Source organism: Mauremys mutica, chromosome 3, assembly GCF_020497125.1.
Source record: "Mauremys mutica isolate MM-2020 ecotype Southern chromosome 3, ASM2049712v1, whole genome shotgun sequence".
Lineage (NCBI taxonomy): Eukaryota > Metazoa > Chordata > Testudines > Geoemydidae > Mauremys > Mauremys mutica.
Genome location: NC_059074.1, coordinates 120,597,731 through 120,612,744, shown reverse-complemented (window position 1 = coordinate 120,612,744; position 15,014 = coordinate 120,597,731). Strand labels below are relative to the sequence as shown.

Sequence of the window (15,014 nt, the reverse complement as noted above, 5' to 3'; positions counted from 1 at the left end):
TGGAATATTGGGTAAATAGAGCCATGAAGCATTAGAGGGTTAGTTTAACTATTTCAGATAAGAAATACTCAGAAGTTTACTGTGATCGAATGTTATAGGTCCATCTTACCCGCAAAAGCAAAGCAGTGCGGAGTAAGTGCTAAAATCCACACAAATATATCCTATGTTCTTTGTACTAAGATTCTGAGCATGATGTTATGCACTGATCTCAGAGTCATGCAATATTTCAGCAGCAACAAGTATTATTCCAGGCTTTCCACCTTAAATCTGAATTCCCTTGCTTATGTGGAGTTAGGTAATTGTAGTTTTGATATAAACAAATGGGAAACAGTTATACATACATGACAAGGCATAGAGACAGTGAAACTTAAGTCTGGTTGCCTTATAAAGTACATAGGTTTCCTCATTTTGGATCTATCCTCTCCCTATGGTCACATTAGAGAACTCACAATATGTATGTATAATTTAAGACTAGTAGAGTTACACGTGTAAATCCTCATGCGTATCAGGGTCAGATGACAGCCAGTCTTAAATATGGCCTCCAGATCAGACCATTAACTTCTCAAATGTTAGGGAGTTTTTTGTTGTTTTTTTTTAATTTGGCTAACAAACAAGACTTAATGCAAGTCAACTCTATATACACATCACTGAAGCACTACAGTGATTGGGGGCGGAAGGAGGGGGAGAAATCACTATTCAGTCTTCAACATGTCTCCAGTATGACACTGCTTCTGTACCCCATACAAAGCCTCAGAAAACATTAGTACAATGAGGAGACTACTAAAAGCATTTCCATCCTTACAAGAGTGCCCTTGGAGCAGGTAAAATGGATTATGGTTGTATAGGACGTCCTCTTCTCATCAGCATTGATGCACACAGAACCATTTGTATAGGTTAGAAGGACTCGACCATGTCCTTCAATTACTAGGCCTTTGCTAGCAATCCCCAGGTTACTAATAGAAGTGGTTTCAGAAAAGGAACCCTAGAATGAAGGGGGGGAAAAAAGGATGTCAATGAAACAGCGCTTGCTTCTCAAAAGTAAATAAACTAAAATCAAGCTTCCTCTTTTCAGCTATACTCAGAGTTATTTGCTGTGCCAAAGTGACATTCCGCAATATCCTTGTTTTAAAGATGCAGTTAATTGTGAAACAGCAACTGAGAGGTTAAGAAATCTACCTTCCCCCCATCCCTCAAATTATCTTGACATTCAACAGTCCCATCAAAGCAAGATCAATTCTATCTATTAAGTATTGGTTTACAGGAAGGTGTCTAAGAGGTTACCCAAAACCTTTAGAGGCAACAATCTCTGTTTGTCAGCTAACTACAGCTCAGCAAAAAGATTTAGAGCAGGGGGGTATCACCATCTGTCATACGTGAACTTGATGTGGTGAAGTAAATAGACTGAACAAGCTTTTAAGAAGGATTGTACGCGCACTGGTAAATAGTACATGGGTCAATGATATGATATTCTTAACCTTTTTCCAGAGGGTATGGCTGGAGAGTCTTGCCCGCATGCTCGGGGTTCAGCTGACCGCCATATTTGGGGTCGGGAAGGAATTTTCCTCCAGGGTAGATTGGCTGTGGCCCTGGAGGTTTTTCGCCTTCCTCCGAAGCATGGGGCAGGGGTCGCTTGCTAAAGGAGTGGGGGGATCGGCTTATGTGGCCTGCATCTTGCAGGAGGTCAGACTAGATGATCATATTGGTCCCTTCTGATCTTGAATTCTATGATTCTATGACTCAGAATTTGGGTGTCACTGATTTAGAGAGAGAGTTTGTAAAAGCTTTCATCTCACATTTGATGCTTCTGCAGTTTGTACTGCTCTTGTGAGAGACCAAGCAGTCATGGACTTCAGGGCATTTCCAATAAGTGACATGCTAGGTTTCCTTAGGATAGAGCCAAAGTAGATTTTTGGGTATGCAATGTGTCATCAGGACCAACAATAACAATCCTCTGCAGTTCTGATGTCCAGGGAAGTGAATGGCTGATGATGATGGACTATTATGCATGTTTCCTTACTGTAACTCCATCTTGATGCAAAGCAGCAAGGGTTTTTCTACTAACCGACTCACACTGCATAGAGATTGCCAATTGTGTATGACAACTGATGGGAACATCCACCCACCAACCAGGGGGCAGTAACTACCAAACTCATTTCCATTTGCAAACCAAGGCAAATCCAAATGTGAGGCTCTGGAAATGGATAGATTACTGATTTAGCCAACAGTGTCCATTTCTTACTCTTAGAACTGCAGAGAACTAATGCAGCTCTTCACAAAAGGAATGCCATCTGTCTCCATCAGTCATAGACAGGGTCTTGCAGAGAAACACTGCTGAAACAATTTTTCCAGATATACAGCTACACAAAATCTTTCCCCACTCAATCTAGGTACTTGTATTGCCCTCATCACCATCAAATTTGAGCACCTCACAATCAGTCATGGATTTTATTGTCTACACCCCTGTGACTTAGGAAATTCTCCCTATTCCCAGGTGAGGAACTGAGGCACAGAGAGACTAAGGCTGTGGTCCCCAACCTTTTTGTGGCCATTCACGTTTTCAGAAGAGTGTAGCCACCACCAACAATTTTTCAAGGCTTATTTTGTATTTGTACATTAAATAATACGAAAATAACATAATATATGAATCCAGAGAGAAGAAAGAAGCCGTAGAGAAGCTGCGAGGACAGAAATCACCAGCGCCCACAGCCCCGGAGTTCTCTGTCCCCGTCAGGTGCCAGGCCACGGCTTCTCTCCCCTGCTGGGTATTAGGCAGGCGCACATAAATGCCCCGGTGAGTGCCATGGCACCTGCGGGCACCACGTTGGGGACCACTGGACTAAGGGTATGTCTACCCAGGAAAAAGCTAACAAAATAGCAGTATCAGAGCCCAGAAGCCAGGAAACAGCTCAGAAGGAGAGGCTGTGGTTTGCTTTTACTCTCACGCCCTTCTCTACCACAGTTCACTCTAATGTAGAAAGTAAGACCAAACAAAGGCTGTGGATGAGTGAATAGCATGTTAAAGTATTTTAAGAGGCTCTCAGTTTGTGTAGGATCTGGCCTGAGAACTTGCACCAGAGTGGGTACAAGCTCCGTGGCATGTTAATTGCTTCACGATGCAGATGTGAAGCAGAAATCTGTTAAATTTGACTGTTTAACAGGAAGCAGGAGAGTGATTGACAAATCTGTGGATGGGGACCTCTCCTCGCTCTTCCTGGTATGTTCCTGCTCTTGCTGTTTTCCTGCAGTGGATTGCAGATACACACATGCTCCAGAGACTCTTCTGTGACATTGGCTGCACTGTCACCACACCAACACCAGGCTCCCCAACCTTTTTCTTTTTATTACTATTTTTTGGTTAAATAAACCGAAGAGTTTAAGAGTGGACCAAAATCTCAAAGGCGCCTACTTACAAAAGCCTGTGAGATTTAGATTGGGAGGGGGAAGAATCTTGAGATTCTGCTCCCATGGAAGAGGAAGAAAGAGGCCAGAGTTTCTTGACCTACATGTTTATGCCCTTTAAGGCATAAGACTATCCACCCTCACAATATGCAATGCAGATTTTGGCTGCAAATCAATAAGGTGAACAAGGAAAGATAAGTGACTGAGGAGCGACAGGAATGGGAGACTGATGGTTATAGTATGGCCAGCCCTCAGGCGACTGTGTGGTTTTAAAAGGTAGAATTTTGCTCTTCTGTAAATCTGGAGTAATGCCAGATTTACAGGATTGTGAGGGCAAGTTTGACCCTTAACTACTGGAGCTACTAAACTACAAAGCACAGTCCTACTGAAAGACCTGCTAGTGATTGTGCAAATGCTTATGGTCCCACAGGCCATTATTTTCACCCTCCTACAGTCAGAAGGCACTTAAAATGGATCTTTGATCTATACATAACATTTGATGCACTAACTTTTGGTGCTAAGGGTGGAAGTGATACTCACATTATCATCTTGTTCAAACTTCATCTGACAGCCTGAAGCATATCGATCACACCCTGCAACAGGAACCAGAGGGCGGCAGACATTTATGTAATACTTCCTGCGCTCATTTGGTTCAGAGTCGTCCATGGCATACCAGTTTTCACCTCTATCTTCGGATTTTGATAAACTGAATTGCCAAAGTGAAATATTTATATTCTTAAATTACAATACACATTCCTCTTAGAAATGGAGAGAACTAGAGATTATAATTTGTGAAGTGGCAAGAGGCAAGCTAAATCAATTCTTCAAAAAAAAAAAACAAAAAAAAAAACTATGCAACAACTAGTTCAGAAGCAGCAAATATAGTGTCTCCCTTATTTGCTATTATCATTGCAACAATCAGAAGTAAACAAGGTAACAAAGTTATAAATTTTTTGCTGCAGAATGTTTAAGTTAACTGCACCTTTCTGTGCTTGTTTGCAGACTACAAAACAGAGACAAAGCTCTGATTGATAGCAAAAATGGTTGTGCAAAGTCAGCCAAAAAAACCCACACCACACAATACAATGCAGGGCACTAATCAATTTACAACTATGACAGGCACAGCAGTGTGCCTCCTAAAAATAGGGATATGCTTTTTCCTTCATTTTTGCTAGTCCTTTACAATTCAAGATTGTAAAGGATGATCACTGGTTTCTAATGTTGTCTAAGTAGCAGACACCAAATTAATTTACAGTGAGACTTTGCTAGATAGGACATTTGTTTTTACATGCAGGTTTTGTTCTTCAGGTTACAACTCTATTTACTTCTCTTACCTTGATAAATCGTACTGTTCCATGGTGTTGGGATCAGTCACAACACATTCCAATGGCATCTCAGGACAGGCATATTTAGTGTACCATTTAAAGTTGTATGTGTAATTGTCTTCTACCTAAGTTACCAGAATCATAGGAAGACAGTCACAAATAGACTGCAGAATAGGTCAGAATGGTATGGCTTCTAAGAATATTATGATCTGATATGCCTTTTAACTTGGGTAAAATGGGCCTGTTCCCTTATACATGGGGAATATCCAACCTATGCTCTCTTAGGTTGCAAAAACTTGGGATCCACAGCTTGCTGATTTCTGTAGCTCTCCTGTCTGTTGTCATCCTCTCCATTGTGTATTTTCCCCCAGTTCAGTTATCAAAACTTAATCTCTTCATTAATTTAGCATCTTTCATGCCACCGGATTCCACAGCACTTTAACAAGTTACTCCTGCATATAGCTTCAGTCACTGCAATGCAGCCTCCTCAGATCCACAATGGCCAACTCTACTTTTATCCAAAGGAAACTACAGAAGAATATAAGGTATGGGTGCAGCGCCAATAACCATAGTTTGGTGCAGAAGCAAAACATAATTATTCAAGCTGGAAATTAGCCAGATCAGGGCAAACACCCTGCTGTTGCTCAGAATGCCAGACCCAAAAAAAAAAACAAAAAAAACCCAACTTTGCAGCTCTCAAGATTATGACTGTAGCTAGAGGCAGATGCTTTGCAATAATTCAAAATGCCTTTTATCAGAATCCCCACTGCAGCTGCTGGGAGTTGGACTTTTTTTTTTTTTTTTTTTTTAAACACAGGTTTCACACAGACAATGCAGCTGAGAATCAGAGATCCTTGAAATGTAGGGGTTTCCACCCATGACCTCTTGGTCATTTGGAAGTTCTTACCTGGTATTCAGGCTGACCTATTCCAGCTTCATAATCACAAAGGAAAGTTATAAGGGTAGATCGCTGTGTTTTCTTTTCATTGTTGTAGGTCGTACCGTTTTTGTAGGTCAACTGAATCATTCCATCATAATAGGAAAGTTTGGAACTGGGTTCTCCTAGACTCCAGGTATGTTCCTTGCTAAAAAGGCAAAAACACATATAGCTTGAAAAGAAAAGAACTTATTTAAATCAAATGCTAACTGAACTCATAAGACACAACTTAAAAGCTAGGGTGTGTGCACCCACACAGAGTAAATAATTGATGTAAATCTAACAAGCCTTGGAGGGAAACCAAGTTTTCAAAATGCTAGTTCTGAGCCACATTAGCATTAGTATATGGAGAGTAATACCCTTATTCTTTGAAGTGGAGGTCTTCTTTGAAAGTGACTATATGTGGCAAGGGGGGACGGGATCCAGGTTTATTGTATCTTTATGGCTTCCAGAGCAATTCCTCCCCATTTACAAGTAGAGGGGATGATTTTATCCCACTTTTAGTCCTGCAAACTGAACCTAGAGTCTAGCAGCATAACTGGTCTCTCACAAAACACATACATAACCACTCTACAAGCCAAATTCTGGCCTCGGTCACACCTATCCAACCTAGCCATTTTCAGTGAGGACAGAATTTGGTCCATCAAAACATTTATTGAATAATAAGGTGCTATTTTTACAATCACTTTGCAGAACAGAACTGTTCTTTAAGTGAAATTAAAGTATAACTCTCATAACTAAAGTCTCCAAGGGTTCCCCCTGCCTCCCTCAAGTGGGAGCTGTGAAGCGAGACTTTTTTACATATTGCTTAGCGCTCCTTTACCAGTAAGTTTGAAAGAATTACAGGACTTCATAATTAACTTCAGCAAGCTAGTTACTGCATGACCACATCTAGAGACAGGCACCTAATGCACTATGTACAAAAACTGACCAAGTACTAGAGATTATACGAGACTGAAGATACTTGCCTTTTTGCCACTTGACATGCTGCTGCTGATTTTAGCTGACAGTGTTCCTCTGGCACACTGCTACAAATATTTATGTAGAAGTCATAATCGGTTGTGTTAATGACATAGCTGCCGCTTTTCTTGGTTAATGGTGACAAGTCAAAAGAAAATCCTAGTGAGAAGCAAATGAAAGACCACCACACTTGTTCAGTATATTCAGATTTGTTTTCAGTTTTTTTCCTTGTCTCATCTTTCTGAAAGCCCTTGGCCTACAGTCAAGACTATAAGCTATACTTTATTTTCTAAACCAAGTAGATAAATACAGGTGTAATTTGACTAAAGCAGATGCTCTTACACATTTTACAGGTCTTTTCATCTAATCTGAATGCTCTGTTAAGAACTCTTATTTCTTTTGCACAACTGTCAAGTACATTTTACTACTGTCAAGAACGAATAGGATCTGATTCTCAACGTCAGATGCCTGGCTAAATTAAATGTATGATTGCAAAAGCAAGTGGAGTATTTGCAGATGCATATAGCTAGTCATGCACCTAACAGCCATTTCCACATGCCTAGTTTCGTAGCTCAAGCGTCAAATGCAAGAGAGTGAATATACATACCATAATCATTTTAGGCATTTTAAAAACACACAATTAAATGTAGAATAGGCTGTCAAATATGAAAGTCCACATAAGCTTGAGGTTTCTCCACTGACAAAACCCTCAAAATCCAGCCTCTGTGGGAGTTGGGTACATACCTGCCTGAGCATCAGAGACTCTGCAGTTGTCTCCTTCAGTCTTAGACAAGACACAGGCAGCAGCTGTATACCACTCAAACACATACAAACACTCATCACTCTCCAAGTTAAAGACAGGAGCACTTTCTAGGTCACCTGGCATTAAAAAAAAAAAACAAAAGAGGACAGCATGGAGCTGAATTGTCATTTGTTTTCAAGCCCCTTCTGCCAAGCTTAGTAGCAAATAGCCTGAAACAGACAAACCTTTCAGATGGCTGAGCTATCAGTTCCCTGTTCCCATTGAATACAGAAGCTGGCAAATTAAAAAGGGTACTTTTTTTTGGACAATATATCCCCATGACTTACAGTGCCTCTTCAAAAAAAACAAAAACACACTGGATTAAAGATTCTCCCCCACATAATTTGTTTTAAATTGTAATTCTATTTCTCCTTTGCTAAATCTAGGATACATGGACATGCTACAGGTCTGTTATAAGGAAAAGTAGTAAGAGTCAAAGCTGTGTCACTCTGCAAACCCTCTGCCTGGGCCTTAGAACTTCTGGGGCGTGGAGGACCCCCTCCCATCCCAGAGTTCAGACCCTGCTCAGCCTCCATCTCTCCTTTGACTCTCACTAGGCACCTTCCAGCCAGCCTGAGCCCCTCACACCAGGATCTGCCCCTCCAGATACAGAAAACCCCTGAGTGGGGAGGGTAAGGGCTGCACTGCACAGCCCATCCAGGACAAATACCCTGCAGCCAAGCTCTCGAAGGCCACCTGCCAGGAGCAGCCCAGCACTGCCTCCCCACCAGAAAAGCCACACAGATCCCCTCCGAGGGAGCGGAGACCCTTCAGCCAATCTGCACAGAGCCCACTTGCCTGCTATCCAGGCTCCCTCCACTGCCGCTCCGCCTGCTGACCACAACTCCCTGAACCCTCTCCACCACCAGTTACAGAGCCACCTATTCTTCCCTGATAACCAATATCCCCACACCCTCAGTCCCAGTCTCCACTGTGGCCCTAGCCCCAACATCCCTCTGCCCTCATCCCCAAAGTCTCCCCTACTCTCTCTCTACCCCAACACGCACTTGTTCTCTCCCTTGCCCTCCTCCCTGCTTAATCCCAGTTCCCCTTGGCATCTTCCTCATTCCCACAGTTAATCCTATTCCTTCCCCACCTCTGCAGCTCTCACCTCCTCATGTCTGCCTTCCATCCAGTGCTGCCAATTTAGCAGTTCTGTCACTAGATCTAGCAGGTCGCCAGATTTCATTAAAAGTTGTATTTTAGAAAAGGTTTTGCCAAAGGGCTTTAATGGTTTTTAAACCATTTCCACTTTTATCTTTCATTATAAAAAGCTTAGAAAACAAATGGGTGTCAACATTCTCACCTGGCTTGCACACAAGGGTTATGACAGTTTTGATCATCTTGTTATTCCCACAGCTGTCTCCATTTGAATAAGTAAGCTGAATCCTCTCTCCAACTTTGAGAGAAGACATGACTGTTCCTAGATTTTTAGGCTTGTTATTTTTATCTGGGAGTAGGAGGGAGAGAAGAGAAAAAAGCAAGCTTACTTTAAGTAATGACTATTTTGTGATTTCCCTGAGCTGGAAAAGAGCTGAAGCCAGTATCTAAATATTACAGGGGGATGGAGGGGAGTAAAAACAGCTCTGAGAAATTTCTGTTTTGCATGATTATGGCAGTTTTACTGTTTTACACCTTAAAGCATTGTCACAAGGCCTGGAAACAGTGAAATGTACAATATTAGCCAAGAATGATTTCTCGTTAACGAGAAATCCAAGTATGTATATGCTGTTTTTCCTAGGCCTTTTTTTGGGCACAAGGCAGTACTTAATCCCCATTCTCTCCTCCAGCCCCATGCACACCCATTTTTTGTGACCCTCAGAATTATTACAAAATCAGTCTCGAAGTGTTGGGTATCTTTATAAGCCATATTTCACACCCACACTTGTTTCAAAGTTGTGCACTCACCAACAGAGCAAACAGCTGCATCATCTGAGCAAACAACAGCTGCTCCTTTCTTAAGTACTTTATGACAGACATTGATGAAAAAGTGTTTGTTTGCTTCGACAGGACTGCTGTTCACAGCTTCCCAATTCTGCGCTGACTCTGGGAACAAGAGATTTTATTTTGGATATAACACACAGTCTTGTCTAACAACCTGAGCTCCCAAACACATCCACAATATGAAGAGCTGTTTAAAAACCACAGCTGCAAATAAAGTGACCTCGAGTGGAGACTGATAGAGGCTGCACTTTTAGAAGGCATTCAATTCTTTGAGATTTTTTTCATAAAAAAGGAAATTGAACACTAATATACTCAAATGAGAAGATTAAGAACCTATGAAAAAGCTAAGATGATGCTCACAATGGAGAAGTATCAATTAAGAAAATAGCACATGGTTTCACGATAAATTGAAACTAGTTCGTAGAAAAAACAGTCGTTTATTTCTGCTGCTGTACCTGAACTGCGAATCAGAGGTGACAAATCATATCGTTTCTTCTTATCAGCAACTCTGCAAAGGAGATCTTCCTTCTCCTGAACACAGGCGTATTTAGTATCCCAGGTGAAGAAATATGTGCAGTCCACCTCCCCAGTGAACACTGGGGCCCCTTTTCCTTCGTTATCTTATAGGATTAGAAAGCCAGGAAGACAATTACGTTTCAAGTTAAGAGGTACAGGGGAAATCTGGTAATGGCATTTGTGCCTTTCACATCCACGTCACAGCAGAAACATTACAAAAGCTGTAATTCCAGGGCAGCAAGACGTACTACAGCATCAGCCACAGAATTAACTGCAGACCATGAAAACAATAATGAAGAAACAGACCCTTTGGTGGCTGAACATTAAAAATAAAGTTAGTGCTTTAAAACCAAAGATAACTGCTCTCTAGCTGTTTGAAAATTTCTTTAGCATCTACCATAGTAGTCAAGAATAACAGTGCAATTATTCTCAACAGAAGCTAGTCTATGATGCTGAAGTACTTAAACTAGAGAATTACCCCTAGCCAACAGATAAGAAATTAGATACAACCACGCTGGCTCATAACCACCTGGCTCTTGGACATAAGGGAGTAGTTCCACTAGTTCAAAAGCATATACAAAGGCTACAAGCAGCCCTGTAAATTAACTAATCCATATGCTCACCTGCAGTCTCATTGCACTCAAAATTTATGACAGTCATTCGTTGAAAGCCAGAGCTACATTCATCTCCATCTGGGTATGTTAGCGTGAGATCCCCATCAGAGTACCTGATAAAAAAATCCCAATGCGTTAAGTTAACCTTTGAAAAACATTACTACCAGGCATGACCATGTTATTTGTCCCACCTAATAGAGGCCCAATTCATGCAACTGACAACTGGTTCATTCCTTCTAGGGGAAGAAATGATTACTCAGCATAGCAACTGAGTTTTCCCATCAAATTGAGAATATTCTAAATGCTTTTTCCCTGGGATTTGTCAACCATAATTGAGAAATTCTGTTGTAACACCTTCCCAATTAAGATTAACACTAAGGCCCAATTTGCCACCTTGTGCAGTTACTTTTCTGATTTATAGTGTTTTACATCCAGTTTGCACAGCTATAAATGACTACATGAAGCGCAGATAAGTGGAGACTCAGGCCCTAACTTCTCTCCATCAATCTACATGGCATGGGATTTCATCTTGCATCAATTATACATTTTCTGAACAAAATCTGAATGTTTTTCCTTGGATGTTTCTACTAGAAATTAATTTTTTTTCTAAGATGACCATGGTTTTCATTTAGGATCTCCTGTGTGTCCAATACTCCGTTTATTGGAAGAACATAGCTTCACTTTTTAATCTAGCTGGCATGAAAATATTTTCATGCAAAAGTTAATTTGCATTTCTGTTCTTGAATGGGGAGAAAGTCGTTCCTCAGAGTGTCCCACCCAGAAAAAAAGTCAAGAGGGTATGTTCTGAACAACAAGGCTAAGAGGCACCCCCTGTATATCAAATCATCTAAAGAGGCTGTTTTGCAAATACTGCGTCCAGACTAGCTTAGAAGTGCTTCAGTAAGGAATATGCTGATGTAGAGAACTTGCTTCATTGTATGGGTTTGCAATTCTAAACAATGCAAATTTTACATGACAGAAGTACAAGATATGTTTAACTTGGCAAAAGCATGCAATAGAGTAAGAAACCCTAGCAGGTTCATTACTCTATATAGCCTGGCTCCAACAGGATTCTGATGTAATGTTACCAGCAAAAAACTCAGTGAGGCAACTCAAGAGCAGCAGCTAGAAAGTCTAGACATCAAACAGGAGAGAAGTACTTTTTAAGTACTCCCGCCTCTTGTGGACCATCTTAGTGCCCCTGGTGCTTCACGGCTGCCATGGTGCTTGCAAGCACGGCTCTGCCAAAGCATTACCATGCTTTTTAACCTCACAAAATCCAAATGGATTTGTTAGCGATTGCTTTAATTATTCATCCTCCTACTGTATTCTGTACCTTTTACAAAAAAACCAGTTTCTATATACAAAAGTCTCAGAGTTTCTATCAAATGTTTACCCCTTCTCTCTTTCAGTGACCTATCTGAAGGTGTAGCTCAGATGCCTTTACAAACCTGAGGGTTTGGTTCTTAAATTTTCCTGCCACTTTTTCCTGCTGACCCTGAGTCTTTACTTGGCAAGATGAAACAGATCCAGTGTCATCCTTGCAGTTGCCTGCACTGGTTTTCCCACAAATATTTAAGTAATAGTAATACTCTTCTTTTTCATCTTTAGCCACGTATGGTGTGACATAGCCTAAGGAAACAGGGAAAGAAAATGAGTAAGGTGGCAGCTTTTTTCTTTAAAAGGGTTCCAAGAAAAGAAACAACCCTGAACAGGTACTGCAATAAAAGACTAGAAGCATTTGTGTCACCGAATTTCAGTCCCAAACGCAGGGGCGGCTTCAGGCCCCAGCACGCCAAGCACGTGCTTGGGGGGCGCTCTGCCGGTCACGGGAGGGCGGCAGGCAGGGTGCCTTCGGCAACATGCCTGCGGAGGGTCCACTGGTCCCGCGGCTCCGGTGGACCGTCCACAGCCACGCCTGCGGGAGGTCTACCGGAGCCGCGGGACTGGCGACCGGCAGAGCGCCCCCCGCAGCATGCTGCCGTGCTTGGGGCAGCAAAATGTCTAGAGCCGCCCCTGCCCAAACGCTCTATACAGGATGCTATCCCAAACTTCAGTTTTGGTCTATGGAATTCACTCCCTTCTCTGTTAAAGAAAAATAAGGAACTTACTTGGTTGTTGAGTGAGCGGTGTCAAGTCAATAGAGACATCATGCTGTTCACTGGTCAGACTACAGTTTCTACTTTCCAAGTAATCCCTGTGACAGGCATATTCAGTGACCCATTCAATTTCATACCGGCATTTGAGCTTGGCAGTGAGTTTGGGACCTGTGCGCTGATATGGAAATGAACATGATTAAAGTTGTAAATAAAAATAAGACCAAAGTTTTGTTGGGTTTTTTTTTTGTTTGTTTGTTTTAATAAAAAAAGATTTTTATTTGACACAAAAACCTCAGATGGAAGATGGGTATACCTAACACCCCTTCTTACCATTCCACTCCTCATCTATTTAGGTGAAAGTCACGTTTCCAGCAAAGTGAGTCCATGCTTTTGGAAATTTAAGAGCAAATTTTTTTTTAAAAGAAAGACTAAAGAAAAATTAAAGAATAAAGACTCCTGCATATTATGCAAGTTTCTCATCTTGATTTGTATATTTAATCTATATAACATTTGTGTGCAGTATCTTTGTTCTTCACCCAAAAAAAGTGACCAACCTTTTCAAATCTAGTGCTTACGATAGGGTAAATATGGATCTAGTTGCTTATTTAGATGCCTAAAGAGGATTCTTGGTACCAGACTCCAAAATGTTGGTCTTTTTTGTGTCTAAAATAAAGGTACCGCATAAGACTCATCTCCTGAAAGGTTATAATAGAATAGCAAATTTACAAGAATAAGTGAATAAATCATCACTATTAAGAGTTGACTTAATGCAGCTAACATCGGTAAAAGACCTTCTACAGCTTTAAAAACACTTCATAACAGTTTTCTTCTTCAAAGCACATTAGAAGCACTAATCACCACCCTTAAGAGACTGGTAATGCAATTCCAACTGTTACCTATGGCTTGCCCAAGGTGAGATTGTATCAGAGCCAGGATTATAATTGCAAATCACATGCTTAGACTACTCTCTACTTGTTAATAGGGGATAAGAGTTCAAAAGAATAAAAGAATGGGGACACTACTCTGAATAAGACATTGAGTTACACAGGATTCACCCTCTCTCCTCCCCCAAAAAAAGAACTTTGGTAAATGATTTTTACTATAGAGTTCTCTCCTCTTGCCTCCCTCCCCACAACTTGCCCTCTCGTTAAAACTTCTGGGAAACTTATTTGCTGTATCAGAATATCACTATCTCCTGATGAAGATGAAGTTAATTCAATAATCAGACTTAAATCCTTATAAATGACTTAATCAGAAGGAAAATGCGGTTAGAACAGACCACTTTAAATTCTGAATGTGTTTTAGTGGAAAGAAAGCCTGTAAGAAATATTTTCATTCATAAGTCTGCATTTAATAGTTTTGCTTCCCAATTAATATTCAAGTGTACACACACACTGGCCAGGCATGGGAAGATTGGGAAGGCAAAGGTGGAATTAGTAAGTCTGCCTGTATCATGGCTGCTACGTAAATGTAGAGAATTTTAAAATGAATGGGGAAAAAAAAATCTTTATTCAATCAGTTTTAAAGAGTGATCTGGCTGAAGTGTAGACAGCCATCTAGGTCAGGAAAGGGACAATAGGTCAGTCCAAAACATGTAAACGTGACAGGTTATACAGAGAAAGTGTCAGCAATGTTAATTTCAGGCTGGTTTTAAAAGAGTGTCTTGCTGCCAAGATCACATGCAGGGCTGGTGCAACCATTTAGGCGACCGCACTGGGATTTGGGGGGGGCGCCATTTTCTTCGGCAGCGACCATGGCGGCCGGATCTTCAGCCGCCCCGGATGCCTCCAGCATTTAGGCAGAGGGAGCTGGGGCAGAGGAGCGCAGGGAAGGCCGCCTACAGCAAGTAAGGTGGGGGGGGGGGCACACGGGAACTCCCTGCCCCAGCTCACCCCTGCTCCGCGCACGAGCACCCCAAGCACACCATGGCTGCTTCACTTCTCCCGCCTTCCAGGCTTGCAGCACCTAAGCTAGGGTGACCAGATCACCCAGGTCAAATATCGGGACGCGGGGGCGCGGGGCGGGGACAGAGGGAAAAAAAATGGCGGCAGAGCAAAAAAAAAAAAAAAAAAAATCCCCCACCCCCAATTCCTCCTCCCTCCACAAGTGCTGGAGAGAGGTCCCGGAGACACAGGGCTGGGGTGAGTGAGAGTCCGGCCTGGCCCCGAGCAGGCAGGACTCGGGCGCGGTACTTGGAGGTAGAGTAGTGGGTGGCCTGCGGGGCCAGGCGGCGGCTGTTCTCCCCCCCAGGGCAGCGGGACTCGGGAGCAGCCACTGCTGCAGCTCCCACTGCCGCGGGGGGAGGAAGCGGCCGCTAGCCAAGCTCGGTGGCTGCGGCTCTGGTGCCCACCAACCCCCCGAGCCCGGGCCTGCTGCGGGGACTCAGCAGCGCGCACGCTGTGCCCAGCCCCTGGCCAG

The 15,014-nt window shown here is 42.3% G+C and overlaps 1 protein-coding gene across 1 annotated transcript in view; it reads right to left on the bottom strand.

The window, feature by feature from the left end:
* IGF2R (insulin like growth factor 2 receptor) overlaps positions 1-15,014 on the bottom strand; it is a 97,741-nt gene that overhangs the window by 55,076 nt on the left and 27,651 nt on the right. Inside the window, exons 8-19 of the mRNA XM_045010132.1 lie at positions 12,609-12,771; positions 11,949-12,129; positions 10,507-10,610; positions 9,823-9,987; positions 9,332-9,469; positions 8,730-8,873; positions 7,366-7,500; positions 6,630-6,780; positions 5,632-5,809; positions 4,734-4,849; positions 3,940-4,105; positions 803-982 (exon numbers count right to left, since the gene is read on the bottom strand). Coding sequence (XP_044866067.1) covers positions 803-982; positions 3,940-4,105; positions 4,734-4,849; positions 5,632-5,809; positions 6,630-6,780; positions 7,366-7,500; positions 8,730-8,873; positions 9,332-9,469; positions 9,823-9,987; positions 10,507-10,610; positions 11,949-12,129; positions 12,609-12,771 — 1,821 coding nt within the window. The remainder of the gene's footprint in view (positions 1-802; positions 983-3,939; positions 4,106-4,733; positions 4,850-5,631; positions 5,810-6,629; positions 6,781-7,365; positions 7,501-8,729; positions 8,874-9,331; positions 9,470-9,822; positions 9,988-10,506; positions 10,611-11,948; positions 12,130-12,608; positions 12,772-15,014) is intronic.